Consider the following 24,514-nt stretch of genomic DNA (forward strand, 5'->3'; position numbering starts at 1 on the left):
TCGCCACCTGATTGTGATGAGAAGAAAAAAACCTTAAAAGTAATTTTTTGTGGAAAAAAAACCCAACAAAAACAATCAGATTAGCAACATTAGCAAATAACATTTTTTATTACTTTATGGATTGGTATAATGCAAATAGGAAATTATTGTTTGTGTGAAGATAAGAAAACTGATACTTATATACAGAATTATTACATTTTTAGTTTTAGCTGAACAAGTATTTGCTGCGCCTGTTTTTTTTTTTTATTATTATTACTACATAACTGTCAGACAGTCAAACATGGTAAAGGCATGTTTTAAACAGCGCAAGCCAAAGCATAAACCTGCCCATTGTCATTGAATAGAACAAAATATGGAATGTTCAAAAGACATTGACCTCTTCGGATTCTGCAATTTGAAGGCACTTTCCCGGGTTTCTAATATAAGCAAAACAGACTTTACAGCCCTGTTTTTTTTTTTTTTTTTTTTTTGTTTTTTAGAAATAGCTATCATTTTCTCTCTTTTTGTACATTTATACAAAGTATTTTTTTCATTATTTTTTTATAGACAGGTTTATCCTTTGTTACACGTCTTTCCTGAGTATGGATGCTGGTTTCAGTGGCGTGTCATAAGTGCGCATGCTCGGAGCTGTGATCACTGTCACGACTATCCTCGTTTGCTAAGGAATCTGCAGAATGGTGGACCCCTGCCATCCCTGAGAACTCGGACGGAAGCAGCCTTCCCTTTTTCACATTCACAAGTTCTTTTTCTAGAGCTACAGCTCCTTGCTGGCCTCCTTTCACTCGCTTCCACTTCATTCTCCGGTTCTGAAACCAAACCTTTACCTGGAAGAAAACAGGAAAGTAATATGAGAAAGGGTCACACGGTTCCTGTGTTCTCTGGTTCAGCTCGCACATTAAATGTGATTACATTAAGTAGTGTAAGCGCACTTATTCCTAGCTGTATTCCACAAGAAATATTGATCAAAAAGCTATGAAGAACTGAATTAGTAATCACGACTTTCATTTAAATAAAGGAAGTTCAAATTAGTATTGACATGCTTGGGCAGACTCTGCCATTCAGATTTGGTTTTCCTTTACAGAAAAATACATTTAAAATAATGTAACCCTTTTTACCACAAGCACACAATAACATCTAAAAGGGGAGGGGATTTTAGTTACAATGTCTTTATTATTATAATATCAAATAAATCACTATACCAAGTGTTATGTTCCAGATGTATTTCTCAAACAAAGCAAATAATTCAGTTATTTATAAAAACAAATCCTCAACATATTTTCTCATCTTTAAAATACTAAGTGCTGAAAAATGGTTTCCCATGGCTTCTTTGAAATAGAGTAACCAAAACACTATATAATGGGGGGTTATTTCAAAGGAGATCTGACTTTTTTCTGCACCCCTGTATTTCCCGATTCAGACATACAGGGGTTCCCCCTGTGTTTGGATTAACTTTGAAATGAGCATCCTGAGACGATTTATCCCCTAAAATACCCCAGGGCCCACTTACTTATTCAATTTTAGTTACATTTGGAATAATGAATAATAATAATAATAATAGTAATAATAATTAATAAACATAATCAGTAGTAATCATAATTATTATAATAGATATTATCGAAGATATTAGCGAATAAGAAGTCAACTTCAGCATCATGTTAATGTGGTAATAAATACGTTGCAGACATATGCTTTTAAATAAAATGACCAAACCATCCACCTAATATAAACATGGTATTGGAGTAGAACTGTGCATAGTTGCTTTTAGTTTTAACTAGGATTTATAATTGAGTGTTTAAAGTTGTGGATGAACATACAATAAATGCAATACATTCCTTAAAGTAAGTTAGCTTTCATTTCTTTTCAGGGACCGTCTTCAGTTTAACAATACAGTATTGTTGAGTGGGAAAAAAGAAAGGATAAATTACAAACTATTCCTGTCTAGACAGCAGCAGGAGATTGAATGCTTAGTTAGAGAAAGGAGGCAGCTGAGGAACCAGTGGAGGAGAGCAGAACAAAGTCAGAAGGAGGCACTCAATCTATTACAAAGGGTCATAAAAGACAAGGTTGCAACACTGCGCAGAGCTGAGCGCCTACGGAAACGCTACACAAAGGCGTGCAAGAATTAACTTTTATAAAGACCCATTCAAATTTGCAAAGAAGTTATTCACCAGGGAGAAAAATGGCACACTAAAAGCAACTATGTCTTAGCTGGAGAGATAGGTAGAGGAAATGCACACAAATTAAAAAAGGCAGGAGCCTATGTCGATTTCTTCAGACATCCCACCTATCACTCCACCAGAATACCAAATGGAGGACTGTGCACCTAAGTGGAAAGAAGTATAGCAAGCTGTGAAAAAGGCAAGGGTCATCATCTCCTGGGCCTAATGGAGTTATGTACAGAGTATACAAGAGTCCCCTGGTGTTCTACGAATCCTGTGGAAACTGATGAAAGTAGAACGGGAAAAACAGGTTGTACCACGAGCATGGCATCAAGCAGGTGGGGTCTTTATATCCAAAGAAAAAGATTATACAAGTATTGGTCACTTTTGACCTATTTCCCTGTTAAACGTGGAAGGCAAGATTTTCTTCAGCATTGTTGCTCAGAGATTGATAGCTTACCTATTTAAGAACTAGACACTTCAGTACAGAAAGCCGGTATTGCAACTTTCCCAGGATGCTTAGAGCACACCAATGTGATCTGGCAGCAAACTCAAACAGCTAAGGAGAGGAAGTAGCTTCATGTGACATTCCTGGATTTAGTTAATACATACGGTTCAGTACCAGTGAGTTTCTTTGGGCAGCGTTTGATTTTTTTAGTATACTGAGGACAATAACAAACTTAATGAAAGCATACTTGGAGATTTACAATTTTGTTTTTCTACTTTAGAATTCAACACTACATGGCAATGTCTAGAAATTGGAATAGTGCAGGATGTACCATTTCTCCACTGGCTTGTACCATGGCAATGGAAGTAATTATTAGGACATCAAAATGGGTAGTGGGAGGAGAATGTTTGGCTTCTGAATTGCGACTGCCACCAATTGGAGCATACTGCAACCAATGACATGACAATCATGACTACAACAGTAGCCTGCACTAATCGGTTTTTGGGCAAACTAATCAATAACACTGAATGGGCACAAATGCAATTCAAGCCCAGTAAGTCAAGGAGCATCTCTATAATTAAATGTAAAGTAATGGAAAAGAGGTTCTATATTAACGGTGAGGCAATACCAACACTGTCTGAGAAGCCTGTGAAAATTTTTGGGAGATGGTATGATGAGGACCTAAAGGACACAGTTTGTTTGGGAAAAGTGAGACAACAAGCAGTGGAAGAGTTGAAGAGCATAGACAGCAGCACTTTACTGGGCAAACTTAAACTCTGGTGCTTTCAGTTTGGTCTACTGCCAAGACTGCTGTGGCTACTCACTGTGTATGAGATTTCCTTGACAACAGTAGAGAAGCTGGAAGCATTAATCAATTCATACATCAGGAAATGGTTAGGAGTTCCATGCTGTCTCAGCAGATTGAGACTGTATGGTAAAGGGATACTGCATCTGCCAGTCTCAGCTCTAACTGAGGAGTTTAATGAGACTATTAGTAGGAGTATGAGACTTTCTTTCGCGCACCTCAGAATACTGTTCCATCTTTTCTTAATCTCCTCCACTGTTCTTTTGCCTACAGTCTAAGTAGTAAAGGCTCTCGTTAGAACATTGCTTCACCACTATGGGGGATACCTTTTTAGGTGCTTCTAAGAACCTTTTTTTACATGGCTTCTATATTCTCTATTTGCAGACTTTCTGTTTTGTCATGTAAGCTATGAAACATGTATTTAAAATTGGAGTTTGCAAAACAATACGGTACCGGTGTCAGAGAAAAAGTAGACTAGGGAAAAAGTAGCTCACACAAGCGCAGCAAGGTAAAAAGAAGGCACAGCAGCTATTTGATTAAAGAGGAAGTTAACTGCACTCAGCATTTTCTATCTGATCATTTTATTTGCCAGATCGTGTGGTAATGTGTTCACACACCTCTTTCTTGGTTTTATTTATTTATTTTCTGTCTGTAAAATGTGTGATGCAAACTTTTCTGCTATATCTTTATACCTGGACTAAAGTGTTAAATGTTTGCCAGCTTTTTTCTGCTGGTCTGTATTTAAAAATGTCGTTAGTCAGATGTAGGCTGTAGTTGATGTGTGATCACAAAAATTTATTCACTGTATATTATTAAAAGGCTTTACACGTCAAAATGTTGTCAATCTTTAATCGAAATTAAAATGTTTCAGTAATATATTCTAATGACATACAATCATACAGTATTATTAGTATTGCTTATATTATTTTGTCAGTAGCCCTAGCAGTAACTATCACAGTTTACAAAGACTAAACGTTACCATCCCAGTTTTAAAGAAAAATAAGAGACTAGAAGAACTCAACATGACAGCTAAATTAGAACAGGAACAGGAATGTTGTCATCTATCTAGCTTAGGTTGGGAAATAAAGTGAGTGTTTTATTTCCCAATCTAACATGTCATAGGTTTCGTAAACGTGATTGGTTGTGCCTTACAGCTATAATGCATAATACAATTTTACAATGATAACTCCAGGAGACTATAGTTCGTACCAACATTTTTTTTTAAATCTTCTCTTGGAGTCACACAACTCATTTACTAAATGAAAAACGTATGGCACTTTAAATATCTATCAAAAACTGAGTTGCAATAACGTTTGTTAAACAGACATACAAATTACATTTACAAACTTAATTTTAAATTATGTATTTATTGTTAATGTATATTACAGCATTCTCTTATCTATCGTTATACTGTCAAATACGTCCAATCTACTTATTTATGAAAATTTATACTTATAAAATCCATTTACAAGTATTTATATTTTGTTAATATATCCAATCTATTTATTCCCTGGGCTCGATCTACTAAATTCCTAGATGTAGCCCTAGTACAGAAATCCATGTATAAACCTTAGAAACAGTGGAACCTCCCCTTTAATTTCTAGACTTTGATCCATTTTTTTCACGGTCTACTTTTTCCCCAGGACACCCCGGTTTGAATACAAATTAATACATAAATAACTTGAATAAGAGGATAATGTCGTAAGAGAATTTATACTTCAAATATGACAGTTATAAGTATTTATATATACTTTAAATAACTCTAATAATATGAATCATTTATGCTAAATGCTCATAAAATAAAACCATTAATATAGGTTAATAAAGAAGTGACCATGCTAGATGATTTAAGGATCTCTACATCGGGGATCATGTCTTTAGGTACATCTTTGAATCTTTGTCACCTTGACCCGAGTGGTAAAACGGTTTAAAGATCGACAAACTTCTTTTAAAAAAAAGAGGTGCTCCGAATGAAAAATGGCTTCCTTACAAAACCAAGACCGGAACTGTAATTTACAAACTGACTTGATCAGAAGGGCTAAAAAATTAGCTCTTTGCAAAATGTTATTAAATATTTCTTTGTCCTTGAAAATGATGTCTCCTTCTTGCTACAGACAAGCTCCCGCAAATCACTTGTTAATTGCGTGTTTATGCCATTGCATTTTATAAATCCCATCCAAGAATTCAGAACCCTCAGTGACCGTTTTACGGTTGTAAAACATGCACAATCCTTTTATAAATCTGGGCCTAAGTGTCCTGAAATAAATGCTAAATTATTAATTTAAACCTTTTGCGTATATCCAAAAAAAAAGTTTTCATTCATTTTCATTTTTGTACACTGTAGTTATACCTCCTTTCGAACCTATAACTCCCATAATTTGTTCCTATCATGTTTTTTGTTTGTTTTTTTTACGTTGTCCTAATTAAACAATTAGTAAGGCTGAATGGAAATTAGAATTTGCCCTTGTGTTTGCACTTGTGTTTTGACTCATTTTTCCGCAGGTTTGGTACAATTTTCGATTATGTTTATATAAAATTTCCTAACGCAGTTGAACCAGAAGTATTATTTTGAGAGACAAAACTGCTTAAATGCTCATTACATATTCATTTAGAACCACAGTAAATTCTGTATGAACTGTGATCCTCTGGTGCATAAAACAAAGGATCACGTTAGAATACAGGCAGATATCAGCAGATGTTGCTATTTCCAGTTAAAAATTAAACCCCTTTCCAAATTCAGGCCCAATATGTGGAGAGGAAGATTATAATGTTTGCATTTGGCAGCTATTTGTATAGCAGCAATTACAGACTGATATATTAGGCACATCTGCTCTCTGGCTTCAAACTTTTCCTTCTTTCCCTTAGTCGACAAGTTGTTTAGTATTTCTGATGATTAAGCTGTTGCTTAAAAAGGTTGACGCTGACATGACCCTGTGTTGTGCATCTCCCCGGGACTTTGGGAAAGGTTTGTCCCGTCTGATTTATTTTAAGGAGCACTCTGCCGTGCCCCTGTGATCATGGGGTTAGAGAGTAATTCGATAACCTGAGCATTTATGTTGGGTTTTGATGATTCATGGCTTATTGATTGTAAATACCACAGCGACAGGTTAAGGTTTTGACCTAGAACACCAAAAACAAATATTTATGACATTTCTAGCTCTTCAGCTACTTTTAGGTGTGCTGTACATTTCCTACTCAATTAGTCCAGTCTTTTCTGTCAAGTATTTAAACATTAATCAAAGGACCGGTGATTCTTTCTCCTGCTCGCCACAAACTTGCAAGTTGGTCTTTTTTGTTGTTATATACTATTATGATTATTTATTTAAAAGATTTTGTGAAATACATATTTTAACCATTCAGAGCTGGATAAATGTATAGAAAATATTCATTCAACACAGCAGACTGAAACCAGTCAGTAAAATTTGCCTGAGTCAAGTTTGTAAAAACATTTGTCCCACTTAATGAAACCCTCCCTGGAGTTTTTACATAATTTTTAAGGGAATAAATGCACATTGGATTTTCATAACTTTGTTATCAACCTTGATGTCTTCCTTTTTGTTTCAGCTGTACAAATAAACAGTAAATGCAAACAGAACACATACAGTACTTACGAACATGTGGACTTTTGTTGAATCACATGATAGTGTCCCATGCATTTGCAGTTTGTGCAAATTACCATGAGGCTACAGTTTTTTTTTGTTGTTTAATTTATAGATAGATAGGTCACCCAATAAAAAAGATACAGACGGTGGTGCAATTGAAGGGCACTAGCAACCTTTCAAAATCTCAGTGTCCTCAAATAAATATTTGAAGCTATTGCTATAAGTAACATGCCACAGTAGGCAATCTGTAGTCTATTTTGGGTCTTGCTTAGGGAATCTTTCTACAGTGGCTTGCGAAAGTATTGACCCCCCTTGGCATTTTTCCTATTTTGTTGCCTTACAACCTGGAATTAAAATTGATTTTTATTTGGATTTCATGTAATGGACATACACAAAATAGTCCAAATTGGTGAAGTGAAATGAAAAAAATAACTTGTTTCAAAAAATTCAAAAAAATAAATAATGGAAAAGTGGTGCGTGCATATGTATTCACCCCCTTTGCTATTAAGCCTCTAAACAAGATCTGGTGCAACCAATTACCTTCAGAAGTCACATAATTAGTTAAATAAAGTCCACCTGTGTGCAACCTAAGTGTCACATGATCTCAGTATATATACACCTGTTCTGAAAGGCACCAGAGTCTGCAACACCACTAAGCAAGGGGCACCACCAAGCAAGCGGCACCATGAAGACCAAGGAGCTCTCCAAACAGGTCAGGGACAAAGTTGTGGAGAAATACAGATCAGGGTTGGGTTATAAAAAAATATCTGAAACTTTAAACATCCCACGGAGCACCATTAAAGCCATTATTAAAAAATGGAAAGAATATCGCACCACAACAAACCTGGCAAGAGAGGGCCACCCACCAAAACTCACGGACCAGGCAAGGAGCGCATTAATCAGAGAGGCAACAAAGAGACCAAAGATAACCCTGAAGGAGCTGCAAAGCTCCACAGTGGAGACTGGAGTATCTGTCCATAAGACCACTATAAGCCGTACACTCCACAGAGCTGGGCTTTACGGAAGAGTGGCCAGAAAAAAGCCATTGCTTAAAGAAAAAAATAAGCAAACACGTTTGGTGTTCGCCAAAAGGCATGTGGGAGACTCCCCAAACATATGGAAAAAGGTACTCTGGTCAGATGAGACTAAAATTGAGCTTTCTGGCCATCAAGGAAAACGCTATGTCTGGCGCAAACCCAACACCGCTCAGGTGTAAAGAACACCATCCCCACAGTGAAGCATGGTGGTGGCAGCATCATGCTGTGGGGATGTTTTTCATTGGCAGGGACTGTGAAACTGGTCAGAATTGAAGGAATGATGAATGGCGCTAAATACAGGGAAATTCTTGAGGGAAACCTGTTTCACTCTTCCAGAGATTTGAGACTGGGGCGGAGGTTCACCTTCCAGCAGGACAATGACCTTAAGCATACTGCTAAAGCAACACTCGAGTGGTTTAAGGGGAAACATTTTAATGTCTTGGAATGGCCTAGTCAAAGCCCACACCTCAATCCAATTGAGAATCTGTGGTATGACTTAAAGATTGCTGTACATCAGCGGAACCCATCCAGCTTGAAGGAGCTGGAGCAGTTTTGCCTTGAGGAATGGGCAAAAATTCCAGTGGCTAGATGTGCCAAGCTTATAGATACATATCCCAAGAGACTTGCAGCTGTAATTGCTGCAAAAGGTGGCTCTACAAAGTATTGACTTTGGGGGGGTGAATACTTATGCAGGCTCAAGTTTTCAGTTTTTTTGTCTTATTTCTTGTTTGTTTCACAATAAAAAATATTTTGCATCTTCAAAGTGGTAGGCATGTTAAGTAAATCAAATGATACAAACCCCCAAAAAATCAATTTTAATTCCAGGTTTTAAGGCAACAAAATAGGAAAAATGCCAAGAGGGGTCAATACTTTCGCAAGCCACTGTAGGAGTATAGTCAACACATAACCACACAAACCTAGCTACAGGATCCAGATATGTACAGCTATAGCGAAACATTTTGCATCACCCTATAGCATTAACTAATTTTGCTTCATAAAGTCCAATGAAACCTGCTGAATAATGTTACGTTAACTTATTGAATTACATACTGCTTTGTAGTTTTCCATATGCTTAACAAAAAACAGACAAATAAAATGTGACATTTCGAAATTTAACGTCAAATACTGTACTACTAGTGTAGCTTATGGGACTCTTGCAACAAAAGATTATATGAAATAAATGATCTATATTATGTTCATACAGTTTTTGTTTTTTTAATTATATCTCTATCTTAAATTTCTAAGTGATGCAAAACGTTTGGCCATAGGTGTATGAATATATTTAGGAGGCCAACTGACAGGCCTTACTCATGTTATGTCATGTTAATGTCTAGAACAAATGTCTCATTTGCTACTATACATATATTTCCATTACAATTAGTAGTAGTCATAATTAATATTAATGAAAAAACTGTAAAGAAACATTGTAAGGGAATAATTACAGACAATGAGAAACACGCATTAGCTTCTAGAGATTAAGCACTGGGGGTTTGTTCTTGTAATTCTATATTTCCTCTAGGAGAAGCTAGTTGATGTGCTAGACAGAGCTTTGCTCTTCCTGACTTACCTGGCTGAAAGAAGAGCCAAGAAGTTGTGGAATAAGAAAGTGCAGAATAATATGAAAGAGCAACATATAAATACTGATAAGAAATTCTTCAATGAAACTACCAGTAAATGTTTGCTACTGTATCTTGAACAGAAAGGAAGAAATATGGCTTTTGGCATTTTTTTCAGCTGCTTTTCTTTTGCCAGTTTATGCTGGTATACACATGTTTTCTCAGACTGAACCGCCACTTACTTAGAGTAAGTATTTTGTTCAAATAGAAAACATATGGCCTTTTTTTACTTGACTAAAATTGTAAAGGAAGTCTCTTCAGCTTACATTGAAGAGAAGGCACTATATAGGTACCAAAATGTAAAATAACAGTTTTTACCTTTTCATCTTGGGGATTTGAGAATGTATTCTAAGGTCAATAATATATACCCTCGCTGTGTCTTCCTGAATAAAAATCTGGCCACCATCTGCAGCTTTAACGGCCTTGGCATTGGGATGGAATGGGTAAGGAGTTCCTAGGGACTATTAATCTTCCAGAGTTAGAGTTCAGTCAAGTTCATAGCATGGGATTATCAACTGAGAAATGGGTTAAATACATGTGGTAGGAGAATATTATATTGTAATGGCATAATTCCTTCCTTTCAAACAACAATGTGAAAAAGACATTTTCACGGTTGAAGTTTTGTAGGACCATGTGAATTTGAGTCACAGGCAAAATAACTCAAATTCACATGGACATGTAATAATGTATTCATTTATTGTTGCATTATTTATGTATTTGTGTTAAATTTAGTGTGCCCAATTATTTTACTCTAATTTTCTCCCCAATTTAGAATGTCTAATTACACTGACTCACTGCAGCAATTCCCCACAATAAAACTTAGGAGAACTGAAGGTTGCAGGAGAGCTTCTGACTACTCACCTTTACATGATTGTTATTGTAAATATTAATCGTACCTGTCTTTCCGTGAGATCTAGGTTAACAGCTATTTCATATCTTCTCAGCCTTGTCAAGTAATTGTGATGGGCGAATTCTGCTTCAAGCTCTCTGATCTGTTCCTTGGTAAAAGCTGTCCTTTCTTTCCTGGGTTTGTTGCTCACATCTGACTTGCAGTTCCCGTCTTGGGAGTCTGAAATTAGAAACAGAACATTTTCCAGCAACCATCTCAAGCGTAATGTGATAAACTACAAGTGCATGCATGAAAAGAGGGAAGGAAGAAAGAAAATCAGGTAAGTGAAACAATTAGGGTTGTCAATCAGGTTTATTATTTAGGTATTGTTTATACACACTTTAACTGGTTGCAAGGGGCTTTGAGATGTGTGATTCTGAACATGTGCAACTGGGTTGTAGCAGCTGTAGTCACATCATACATTGGCTTTTATATTGTTCAGTGTGGAATTAATTGTTTTTATAACTTCAGTATGGTATAAGCTTTTTTATATTTTTCAGTTAAGAATAAATTGACTTATAATTTTCAGTGGGGAAAAAGTAGTAACATGTATTTCATTATAATTTCCCCCTTTTTATGATTCCAAAAAACCAAGACTCCTAACATCACAATAAATCACACTGCTTTTAATATATATATATATATATATATATATATATATATATATATATATAATATATATATATATATATATATATATATATATATTGCATTTTTTGAGATATCTTTTTATGTTTATTTGTTATGCTTTTATAGATATTAAAAAGGTTATCCATTCATGATTTTGTATTTTTCAATTGTAATGTTGGAGTAGTGGTTAAAATCCAAAGTACTGATGTAATCCAACGTATGACTGTCAGCATGTTCCATCTAACTGCTCTGCTGACTGAACACAGTTACTGTACTGGAGCATAGTGCAAACCGCAGTCTTGGGAAGTACTGATCTACAGTGTTATCCAAGTGGGTACAAAAGACACAGCAGAGCTGCTTGTTTGTTGTAATCATGATAGACACCTTAAAAGCAGAGGACAGAGGACAGTTAATGTTATAAGATAGCATCAGTTTAAGGGAAATTCCCACTAGAAATCCATCATTTTTGCAAAACAGTTCATTCTTGAGGATCTCAACATGCCGCACAGAGTGACCTATAAAACACTGACCTCATTCAAACACTACTGCTATTGTAACCCCCCCTTGAGGTTAGGGCCCAGTGGATACAACATATGTTTGAAAGAACAAGGTTAAAGTTTGATAGGTAATTCAATGTCACGTGTGGGACAGTATCAAGACAGGGGCATCAAGCACAAACAATAAAAAAACTCTTCCTGTAAACACAGAAAAATCCCTCTGCACATTATAAAGTATGTCAAGCTTTCTATTACTCATGAAAATTAAATATAACTTTGTTAGTAATTCTAGGTGTATATCCATATTGTTGTCTTTATAGATTGTAGATTTCTTATAGATTATCTCCTAACTTTACATCCCAAACCACAATTAGAGAGCAATAACCAAACACAATTGTTGGGTAAGAAGAGTGCTTTTGAACATCTAATAGAAACACAAAAGCCACATTACAAATATTTATTATATACACTTTTTATATGAAATCATTTTAGAACTGTATTTTTTATGTAACATATATCATAGAATAGAAAAAAGATGTTACTGTTGTAAAAATGTTTTTACTTTGTTTAAAACAATCTGGTTGAACATATAGTAGAAACTGGGTTCATGATCTGTACATGTGATCTAAACTTCTTTCAATAATATAAATATTCACTTGAATTTAAAAACAGAAACAATCTAGCAAAATGCTAAGATATTTTTTATTAAAAATGACATAAGAAATGAACTTTAGTTCTGACAGCGAGCCTGTATTAACTCTGCAGTGTCATTATATTTAGTAGGGGATGGAGTTGTTGACGGGTCCATGCCATGTTGTGTCAGTCTAGAACTTTTATTTCATTATTGAAATTTGTTTTGTCTGGTAATTATAGAGTGCTAATGTCAATGCTTGATCATATACTTTAGGCTGTTGATTCCAAAGCAGATGGCATATGTTTATGAGTGTATTTGCCCCCTCTTACAACAAATATATCCTCCAGGCCTTGGGACCACAGAAGCAGATTTCACTCATGGTTTTAAGGCTGTGTTTACACTGGGTCGGTATAGAGGGTTTGGTCCACACTCTGTACTGTTCACTACGTTTGGTGTGAAGTGTGAACAACAAAGTCCGCTTGGGAAACAAACCATACCGAGTCCACCTAAAAAACTGGTCTCGGTCCATTTGACAAAAGCACCAAATCTGACTCGCTTGCTAAACCTTAATGTGACAACTGCTGGACTCAGTCCTTTTGCACATAAACACACTATATAAGGTAACCTCCCTCGGAAGTAAACATTTTGCTTGTAGTTTAGTTCATATTATGAGGAAACGAGTACAGCAAAAACAAAATGTCTTGTGTAACTAGGTTAGATATCAAGCCTTAATTTTTACTGTTTTGAAACAGTAAAATTGTTCAATCGACCCAGTTTTGCTGTTGTTTTATTTATTTATTTTTACATATAAAACTGTATCAGTGTGCTCAGCATGTTAATAGAAGAGTAATTTATTAGGGTGTGCTTGCGCCATGCACAAATAAAATAATAGTGTGTAATAGGTGATCTGTTTTTTTCTAATCTGGATTTTTGTACATTTAACATGCTTTGATTAGATGGCAATATAAACGATATAATGATTTGTTGTGATCTGCAATAAATACACCCAGTGTTTAATTTTTATTATTGTAGTTAATATACACTGTTATTTGAATGAATTCAGCATTGCTATGGCGTCAGTGAGTGGAAAAAAAAAAAAAAAACTTCTCATTTTTTCACTATGGAAATCTGGTAAACCTAAACTGAATGGACAGTATGAGAAACTAAAGCTCTGATTTAATCAGCCACCAAAATCCAAGGCTAACGGGACAGAACTCACAAAAATATTTCTCAAATTACTTTGTTGAATGCCGACAGTAGGAGAACAGTGCAGAATTGAGTTTACTGTCGTTTGGTATTCAAGCAATAGATTAATTAAATATCAAAACATCAAAGTGCTCCCCCAGTTCTTTCTTCCACAGTAATAAGTCTAAAACACGCTGTTAAAAACCAGAGCAATAAATCAATAGCTGCCATATTTGAATATGCCTTACAGGATATTGTAAACATCCAGCTCACACACCATACAAATGAGCCGAGTGTGTTTGGACACAACGTTGTGAACACAAATGACCTCGGTCCTGGAAAAACAAAAATGGAAAAGAACCCGAAAAACTAACTTTAGCTCGCATCCAAACAAACTTTCCCTTTGCTCGCAGATAAGTGAACAGCAAGCAAATTGATACATTGTTTCAACGAAATGAACAAGACCAAGTCTGTTTGAAAATGACCCGGTGTGAATGCAGCCTAAGACCTTACAAAAAGAACTTCACTTAGGTCCAACAGCAGTAGCTTACACTAACTTTAATACATGGTTTTAAAACCAAGCACTGTTGATAATGTAGTTTAGAATTCAATTTAGCATGCCAATGACATCTTATTATGTAGGCACATTAACTTGTGTTACTAATTGACTAACTGTTAATTCATTATCTAACCATTACATACTTTGAAATGATAAATAAGTATTAGTGATATACACATAGTGCTAGCACTTTAAATTACTGGACATGCTGTACATAACCAAGCAATAACATAATAATAACCATGTAACTACTAACAGTTCCTTCCCATGAATAGTAGCAATGGGTGGAACAAGTGTGTAATTACATAGGAACTACAGGGTGTTGTGTGTAATTAGATCAAATAATAAAATGTAATTCAAAAGGCTATAGCCATGCAATTAGTTAAAATGTCAAGCAAGAACCATTTAAATGTACCTGGTTATTACCATGTAATTACATTACTATTAATACTGTATAACCTAAAGTGCTATCTTAGGTTTATTAAACTTTTCTGTTCACATTTGAACATTGTTGCAGATCAAGATAAAAAAAAAAAGATATATTATTTGAGCCTATGATGGCTGTGCGTGCGATAAGCCATCCTGGTAAAAAAAATGTATAAATATTGATGAAACTGTCAAGCTTCTTGGACAACAACATGTTCTCATATAATCCTAACATATTTTGAAAAAAGGCATACTATATGTAAACTGTGCAGGACTGATTTTAAAGGTGGGACCTGGGGGAAAGAATGGTGTTTGTGGTAAGCATGAGAGATAACAAAAACAGCAAAAAGACAGTGGTGTTCAGAAAATGAGTACTTCAATTAATAAGATCTTTCATTGCCAAAGGAAAAACGGACATCAAGAAAGTCTCATATACAAAGGCCTTTACATGCAACTAGTTTAGCAAATCTGTATTAGACTATGAGGTGACGTTTCAGACAAAAGTCTGTCAAACACAGTGAGTGAAGGGTCATGTTTCGACACGCAATGAATCAAGTTACAGCGAGAGGTCAAACAATGCATATGCATAACAATATGGGACTGTGCTCATAATAATTACATACTGTCATAATTTGTCAATGTTGCAGTTTTCTTCAAGAAACCTTGGGCAAAAGTGAAATGTACTTCAAAACTTTGATGCATTTTTTTTTTAACATAGCAAAAATCTACAAAGTAAAACCAGCGAAATATGAGATGGCTCCATTGACTCAATAGAAACATTTCTCTCAAGCTGTATATATCCCATAATCCTTTGTGTAGCAACCTGATTCATTGTATGCTGAAACAGGACCCTTAATACAGCATTATCTGACCCCTCCCTCACCAAAACATTCCTTGCACACCGAAAACATGACTCTTTACTCACCATGTTTGACAGACTTTTGTCTGAACCAGCGCCTCATAGTTGGCATGTTCCCAGACTCACAAATTGCAAAGTATTCTGCCGAAAAGTCTAAAAGTCACATAAATAGTTAAAGGTGTTTATTGGTAATTTCAGCGTCATTGCTTTAGAAATTCAAATTAACTGATAATGTGTTAATATACAGCAATATTTTGGTGGTTTAAAATAGAAGATAGTTGACAGTGAAATGTTACTGACAGTGGCATTAGTGATCCATCACATATGTACAGTGTAATTAATAATGCTGCAATACCATGTTGTGCATTTTGGCTTTATGTTTTAATTTTTATATGATGGACTTTGTTTCTTGTTATAAATTAGGTGCCATAGCTCATCCTTTAGGTTTGTTGTATGAGGAAAGTTACATAGGAAGCTGTGTATGCTTTGCTGATGTGCAAAATCAATTACAGTGGACATGTTTACAAAGCACTGGCTGTTACCAAATCAGCCACCTACAATAAGAACCACAGGGGCCAAGAGAGGATTTGATTTGAACCATGTCATGGTTTTTTTTTTTTTTTTTCCTTTTTAAAAGCAATTAGAAGGAGCAGCATATCACAGTCTTTCTACCAAGTAATAAAGTGGTATAGCTGTATGTTTTTGTCTTATGTAGGTATTCACTTTAATTCAGGCCACTACGATTTCAAATTTAAACAAGCTTATTTTGAAAACTCAATGTTGACATGTATGATGAGTATGTCATCATCCATACTGCTCTTTAGGGAGTACCTTTACTTTGGGTTTTAGTTAGCTTTTGTTCATAGCTGCTCTAATCTTTTTTTCTTTGTATAGTGTTGTAGGATGCTTCCACATGAAACCAAAATCTATCACATGGTCCTTCAAAAATTGTTGTATAATGTATTTATTCACTTAGTTTTTGGTAGTCCTATCCGAGTAACAAACTGTAAATTATTTTAGTTTTTAACTATTACAACCAAATCATTGTTTTTCATGGTTAGTTCATGTATTTATAAACTTTTAAACTAGTTTGTCTTTAAACAAATTGAAACACATTTACATAAAACATTTTAGTAAACTAGCTGTCAATTGTTCACTAACTAAAAGGTGGTCAGTAAAATAAATTGATTCCTGAATATGTATTTAGTGTAAGCTGCAGGGGCTGCTTTTTATACATTGACACTATAGTTGGAACACATTAGCCTAGAAATGAAACTAGAGTGCAATGTGTAACAAAGCAGCATTGTATCAATGCATACAGTGAGTTTAGAGCAATGTGTGCACACAGGCAATAACTGTCGACCAGGATGCTTGTGAAAATGACTGCTAACAAAAAATAAGAAAAACACTTCATTTACTTAGTAGTTTTATTCCAAAATCCACCCAGGCCTGGGTTGGCCAGTATATACTATATATTTGCCAATAATTTGCAGCAGATGTGCCATTTTCAGCTATAGCAAGTCTGATTTACCTGTATCTTTATTTTTGGTTGAATCACTTCTCATGATTATTACTTAAATGTTTAAATCAGTTCTGTAGATATACATCTGTTTAATAACAGCTACACTGCTAAATGTTTGCTGCACTAAATCCTATAGCAAATCATCTCACATTAAGACATTTGAGATTATGTCATCCAATAGCCAAGCCTTGTTTCATGATTTTTTTTTTTTTAAATCAAGTAAATTCATGTGAATACAAAATACCTGTTTAATCTGATTCAAGTTTCAATTCTGTTATTAATCTACCTTGATCGCAAACAGGTATTACTAAAATAAAAATAAAATCTATGGCACAGCTAATTAGGAATTAAAACAACAAATCAGCACAGAGCACTGAGCACTGAGGATCTGCAAAATACACAAAAATAATATACAGGGGATCCTCGACTTATGACGCTTCGACTTACGATGCACAGCACTTACGACTATTTTGCATTATTACCCCTTAGCAATGTCTGATAAGAGCAATGGACTCAAAGCGAAACCTAAACTGTGAACTCTGTCACATGATGACGCTTAACTTCAGACGATCGTAGTTCCGTCTAGGAGTACCGCATACACACACTGGATATGTCATTGCAAAGCCCCTAGTCTGTACTTTTAAGCAAGCCATATAGATGCCTGAGTAATATGCGTGTACCCCTGGCTAAGTGTAAAGAGTTAAATAAATATTTGCACGAGTAAAATATAACGGGTCATTTTTGTAAAACTATATTATCTGGCCGATGAGTCAGGAACGTAACCCCAGTTTATAACATTGTTCCTTTGGGAAAATGTGCTTCGAATTAAGACACTTCGACTTACAATGCGGCTTTGAGGAAGCAATTGTGTCTTAAGTTCGAGGACTGTGTGTGTGTGTGTGTGTGTGTGTGTATAAAACAAGTCTGAACAGCGACTGAGGATCTGCAAAACACAAAAATAATTTAAAAAATCAAAAAGTCTGAACAGAACAGCAAATATCTGTAAAACACAAAAATCATATTTAAAAAAAAATAAATAAAACGCAAACAAATGCTTAAACAGATCAGACAATGGGATAATGTAATGTGATTTAACACTGTTGTTGTCAGGATTCATATTCATGGAGTCCTATATACAGTAATGGAAGGTTGCACATATAGCAGAACAGGTAGGTTCTTTGAAATAAACAAATTTCATGAGACGCTCAAGCTATTAACTATGATTCTGTCAGTCATATGATTGCCACGATAGAAATATAGCTTTAGACAGAAATAAAGAAATCCACAGAAAATAGTGGTACCATTAGTTTGTCTAATCTTATCAAGTGACATATATTATTAAATGTCAAGTTTTACTGTGCATTACTTTATCACTGTGGTCTAACTGTGCCACTTCATCTCAAAATATCTACTGTGCTTATTACATGTATATGGGTAGAAGGATGAGATGACACAGTGGAAAAATATTAAACCCAACTGATCTGGCAAGGTCAGGTTGCCTGCAATGAAGTTGCTCTAATCTGAGGCAACCATTTGAAGGCGTGCTTCTTAAAAGCACCCTTAAACTGACAAAAAAGCATTTCTAATGGAAACATTTTCACACAAACCAGACTAAATATAAATATATCAGAGGATCTGAAAACCTGTTAATAAAGCAATAACGGTTTCTATTTTTTTTTTAAATGTGGTGTGTTCACATTTCATTACTGGATTATTGATTTAAAGAATTGGGACTCACCATAGTTCTAATAAGTGACCTTTGAATAATGAAGGTAGATTCCCTACATGTGACATATTAACTAATATGTCTTACATAATGAATCTCAATCTGGGATCCAAATAATAGCATTAATAGTCACTAATTAGAAGAAGCATTACAGGAAGCATTTGAACCCCTTAAATATACCTCTATGTTCCATGTAGAATGCCTGCAGAAAACGTGATTCTAATTATGCTGTTTAGGACTCACATCAAAGATTCCAGTGAAATGTTTTACTGAGACATTAGGCAGTTGTATCTAGATATTCAGCTGTGTGGTGTTTATGTTTTTAGACTGATTGTCTTTCTTCATCAAACCAGCTAGATGCAAGATATACAAATTATTTTCTAACTATTGACGTCTTCTTAAGATTTCTATTTTGTAATGCAAATTCTACTTTCTCATGAAAAATAACCTATTCCTTGGTGTTATACACACACTCACACTCACTCTCTCTCTCTCTCTCTCTCTCTCTCTCTCTCTCTCTCTCTATAATAGATCTCTCTCCTCTCGATCTCGTCTATATATTATCTCTCATAATATATATATAATATATATATATAGATCATGATATATATATATTATATTATATCTAACACTTCATCAAGTAGTTTATAGTATGTTTTTTGTATTATTTGCATGGATGTCACAGTTAGGTTGTGTGGGCCCTGCTGCCTTCCAGGAGTATTGAATCTCAGGGGCATTTATCCTGGTAAAATATTGTTCATATAAATTAATAATAAATAAATACCATAGAAGAAATACAATTTTACTGTATCACTACATCTGATACATTTATAAAACAAAATAATAATAGTACATTGTATTTCTGTTTAATTTACAGAGATTACTTTTACATGATCTAATTAGGAGTTAGTTCTGAAAACATAACCTTTGCAACATAAAAACAAGGATGTACGGCGACATATAATACAACAATAAAATACAAACTTTTACTACATGCATACTGGACAATATATTTAAAATTGCTAATGACAAAGATTGTTCTTGCAGACAGACATGTCAAAGTAATATAGAAAATGGGCTAAAACTTAAGACAAAAAAATATATGATCACAATTAAACAGCTGAAAGAATGCCGCCTTTTCACAGAAATAATCTGTTAAGGAAAGCCTGCTAACTCAACTTTTAAATCCCTATGATATTAACATACACTTACATGAGATTAAATCAACTGCCGTTGCTGCATTGATAAAATGCCATGCTCGTTTTAAGCCCTTTCTTCTGAACTATAAATAATTCAGGATCATTATTCAAACGTTTTATTTTGTGAAAAACATGAGTGGTCATTAATTGATTAAAAGTACAGAACTGAAAATAATATTCAAATTTTCCAATATATAATGGATAGTTAGAGATTGTGTTGATGTAAACTGGAAATGCAATTTAGTGCACTTGTTTTAGATGTAAGCGACAGATCTTTCTAAGTGTAGGAAAAAAGTACTTCTCACATTGTGGCATCAAATCTTGGCAAAACCTTTAAGGAGGTATTAAAATGGTATGTTTTAAGTTTATTAACATGCAAATTCAATGCCTCTATATGGCAACTGACTTTGAGGGGTCTTCCATTCCACAGCACTGAGAATATACAGTACATATAGGTAGGCAACTAAAAGCTAATAAAAAAAGAAAAAAATATCACACACCATTCACACTATTGCCCGGACCAAATCAAAACTTTGACAACCTTCTGACAACCTCTTAACAAAACTGTATTTAATAGCGTTTTCTTTTTTTCGTAAGTATCTTATTTCTTCTACTCATAAACAGAAAACTCTATTAAATACGGTTTTGTTAAGTGTGATTAGCAGGTTGTCAAAGTTTTGATTTGGTCCCAGCCTATGCATATTAGAAAGGCAACTTCCCTTGAAAAAAAAAATAAAATAAAAAATTTAATATAATTTAATCCTAACAAATATTACTATTAAGCCTTTCATTGCATCAATAATTTGGCCTTAAATCACTGCATGTATTTTCAATAAGTGGTAAACTTGAATCAACGGTTTCTATTTGATCTATTTAAATAGTGGCAGGTCATCATACTGTCACATAGTTAGTATACATTTGTGTATTACGGTTATGAAAACCAAACATAATGATGCTGTGTGTCTCCACATCACTAATACCAGTTTTCAGGATTTATTTTAAAGACGCTAATATCAGTCCAGGACAGTTTTAACAATAGCAAATGTAATTAATAGTCAGGCTTTAATCCTAATACATTTTATCTGTGTGAATAGAGACCAATATTGTTGTGTTTAGTACTGAGGACAGACACTTATTGTAATTTGATACCAATATGTCAATATGTTTCTGCCAGGTCCCAGGCAAGGTACAATTTGCTGTCCCCGTATTTGTATGACTCAATCTCTAGCTACTGCTTGCAGTTCATTGACAATTGACCGTTGAGACACCAGGAGCCAACGAAGTACGAGAAGCTTGATAAAATGCGAACTCATGCTGCTCAACAAAATTGCTATGCGTAGGTATTCTTAATGCATTACATTTAAATATTGTGCGTAATTAATATTTTTAAAACCCAGTATGCAGCTTATCGGCAGTACAGTAATGTATGTGTCGTGATTTTAATGCATCATTTAAACAGTGAAGGTAAGTGACATAAATAGCAGTAGGCATAAAACTGTTGTCTCATGTGTCATGGTACAATATCAATCTCCTCATACGACATTCAATATTTCAATATTTCATGAATGACAAATTGGGGAACGGTAGCCTCATGGTGTCGCACAATACGCTTGGACCCCATTCCCTTTTTTTAACTTTATTTTTTGGTTTTTGCTATTTTTTTATTTTTATTCTTTTTATTTCTTTTTTTGGTTTTGTGTGTCTCTTTAATTTAAGATACATGGCTACTGTAATGATTCAGCAATGGGGTTACTAAATAATTTAAGATACATGGCTACTGTAATGATTCAGCAATGGGGTTACTAAATAAAGTCAAAATTTTGGATCCAAACATAGCCCTCGACATTCCCCTGAATGAAAGAGGAGGTCATGCAAAGGTTGGTTGCACTGGCTCCTGTGGGGTCTGAATGCATAAAGGAACAGACAGACAGACAGACAAACTTTCTTCTTTAAGATTTTGCTCAGGGCAATTAGAAACAGAACATATAACCTATTCATACAAGCTTGAGTCACTTAAAGACTGCATTTCATTTTCAAAGTCTGCTGTTAATTAACTAAGAATGCTAATTTAAGGGTTTGTGTGTTTTCTAAGGGCTCTCAATCCTGTAATGTGGACAATAAAAGCTGTAATAATTTCAGTTCACATTTTCTAGTTAAAATTAGTTTGTAGCTATGTAGCATTTAAACTGCTGTTAAGTATATTTTCTATAACAGGCCCTACTTTGTGTGTTAATAAACACTTGAAAGCAATAACCAATTTTCCAGACATGTTTATCATTACAGTTTGAAAACGTACAGCTAAATAATATGTGATAGGCCTGTTATTCTATTCAAAACAATATATGTCGCTTTTATGCTGTGATTTACAAAATGCATAAAACAACTTACTTGAGTAGCCAACTACTAAAGTTAAAGGCAAGTAATGCTTACAGATATGGAACTCATCTATTACATTGCTTATTTTTTATTCTTTATTTTAACATGGCTTTATAGGGAACATTATGATCCAGGGCAGCTATCTGTATATACTTAATCTTAGCATTTTTATTTATTTTTTTAACTGCAGTATAACATGCAAAGTGAAAAAAAAAGTATATAAAATCATAGTCATTGTAAAGCAAACATGATAAACATAAACCATGGTAAGGCAAAAGTAATAACGCATATTTTATTATTATTATTATTATTATTATTATTATTATTATTATTATTATTATTATTATTTAGTAGTATTAGTAGTAGTATTATTAGTATTATTATTATTAGGTATTATTATTAGTATTATTATTAGTAGTAGTATTATTATTATGTATTATAATAATAATAATAATAATAATAATAATAATAATAATACTATATTTATAATAATATTATAATAATATAAAAATGGTAATTTTTTATAATTAATTATAGTCCTACTGGAACACTACAGATACAGCCCTCTCTTTAAATTGACATGCAGGCATAAACTAAAATGAATTACACGTGGCATATTTGTTTGGAACATAAAAGTTGAAATTTAGTACTTTTTTTATTTGTATTTTATTTTTTTATGAACAGTGTACCACTAAAAAATAATGTAACCTACTCACAGTTGCAAGGGCATACAAGCAAATTACATACTGTACTTGCACTACCATCCGATAAGTATAACAATTTTTGTAATATAATTATGAAAGCTATAATAATCATTTTTGTATAATTATGATTTTAAAACAATGATTTTTGTTAGTGAGGTTTCTTTTTGTCAGCAATACAAGGAACAGTCTTTTAAATACTGTGGCTGCATGGTTTTTATCGTAAGGACCATCACTGATCCTTTCACAGGATACTGAGTGACTTGTTCATGAATTTTTACAATGCACCCTTTACATTAAAAGCATAAACATGTCCATGATATGCAGTATAAGTGCAAACATCCAAGCAGGTGGAAGTTGAATGAAAGCTAAATGCAGTCTATTGTTTTTCTTTGTTTTTTGTGAAATACAGCTAAAGCTGCAATCTTTTAAATTGACTCAGCTTTTCGTTAATGTTACAACACTATTAGTAGAGCATCAGGGTCTCATATAATTAAATGACAAGGACAAAGTGGGTAAACAGTTGTTTTAAAAAAGCTGCATTTTACACAGTTTTCAAGTACACAAAACTAACTCCTCATAATTGTGTACACAATTCAAGACTACTATATTTGATTTTCTGTTTCTGTATTTTTTTTAAATGTATTATTTGTATATTTATTGTGCATTGTATATTTATAGACACACAGATGTTTTGAAGAATAGATCATTTCTACAGCAGATAGTTTTACTGTGAGTCAGCATGTCTGTGAATTTGTGACTATAAAGTTTAGAAGTGCATACAATATGTGCAAACATACCAACTTGAATCATTACCTTACATAGCATATATTTAACAGTATGCAGATTGATGTCTTACCTGAGCTGTCACTTTTCCTTTTGCCAGTCCTTTTCTCTGCCTCTGCTGGGGACAGAGCCTGTCTGCCAAAGTCCCCTGGTACACAAGATGCCCCTGTTGGGGTGCTGGTACCCAGGCTTGGGGTGCTGGCACACAGGGTCGGGGGTCTGGTCCCCAGATCAGGAGATCCTGAGTCTGGGGGCTGAAGGCAGAGGCTATGTCTGGTGGCAGCTGAGGGAGAGGGCATCTGAGGAATGTTCCAGTTAGGCTGGAAAGCCTGGTGGTGGTGCTGCTGCTGATGGTGTTGCTGATGATGCCCTCTGTGATGCTGACTTGCAAACAAGCCCTCGTCGTTGGAATATCCAGCTATAATACAGGATGGCGAGGAGGTGGACAGGTCCGGGTAGGACACATGGTCTGATCTTCCGTGGAGGGCAAGAGACGAGTGGGAGAAAGCTGGGTGCAAGCCCTGTGCAGGGGCATGGGGGCTGCGCAGGCAGCCAAAGAGTGTGTGATCCATGGCATGCAAGTGTCAGGTTCCAGAGGAAAACTTCAGATGATCCAAACTACAACACCCTTTTCAGTTTTCACCGCATATGTTCAGCCTCCAAAACAGCAGATACCAACTTTGTTTTTTTTTTTTGGTTTTTTTTAAACAGCGCTCAGAAAATCCAGATCATTCACAGCAGTTGCCAGGCTGCTTTGGATAAACACACATATCAAGATATGCTGCTGAATAGTTTCTCAGATGACAGGAGGGGAGGCTGAAGCCAGTAGAAGAGGGTTCCAATGAGCTGCTTTAAGGG

At 34.7% G+C, this 24,514-nt stretch overlaps 1 protein-coding gene across 1 annotated transcript; it reads right to left on the bottom strand.

The window, feature by feature from the left end:
* Nucleotides 1-96: 96 nt before the first annotated feature.
* Nucleotides 97-24,514, bottom strand: LOC121315061 (homeobox protein MOX-2-like). The gene is made up of 3 exons (XM_041248956.1): nucleotides 23,730-24,514; nucleotides 10,564-10,736; nucleotides 97-824 (listed from the first exon to the last, which is right to left on the bottom strand). The coding sequence occupies exons 1-3, from the start codon at nucleotides 24,226-24,228 to the stop codon at nucleotides 606-608; spliced, it is 891 nt and encodes a 296-aa protein (XP_041104890.1). The 5' UTR covers nucleotides 24,229-24,514; the 3' UTR covers nucleotides 97-605.

Source organism: Polyodon spathula, chromosome 4 (assembly GCF_017654505.1).
Source record: "Polyodon spathula isolate WHYD16114869_AA chromosome 4, ASM1765450v1, whole genome shotgun sequence".
NCBI classification, from domain to species: domain Eukaryota; kingdom Metazoa; phylum Chordata; class Actinopteri; order Acipenseriformes; family Polyodontidae; genus Polyodon; species Polyodon spathula.

Excerpts from the sequence above, each read along its gene's own strand:
- LOC121315061 (XM_041248956.1), bottom strand. The coding sequence starts at position 24,228 with ATGGATCACACACTCTTTGGCTGCCTGCGCAGCCCCCATGCCCCTGCA. Across the intron at positions 10,737-23,729 it reads AAGGAAAAGTGACAGCTCAG|ACTCCCAAGACGGGAACTGC; the intron begins GTAAGACATCAA and ends TTCTAATTTCAG. Across the intron at positions 825-10,563 it reads TAGATCTCACGGAAAGACAG|GTAAAGGTTTGGTTTCAGAA; the intron begins GTACGATTAATA and ends GTTTTCTTCCAG.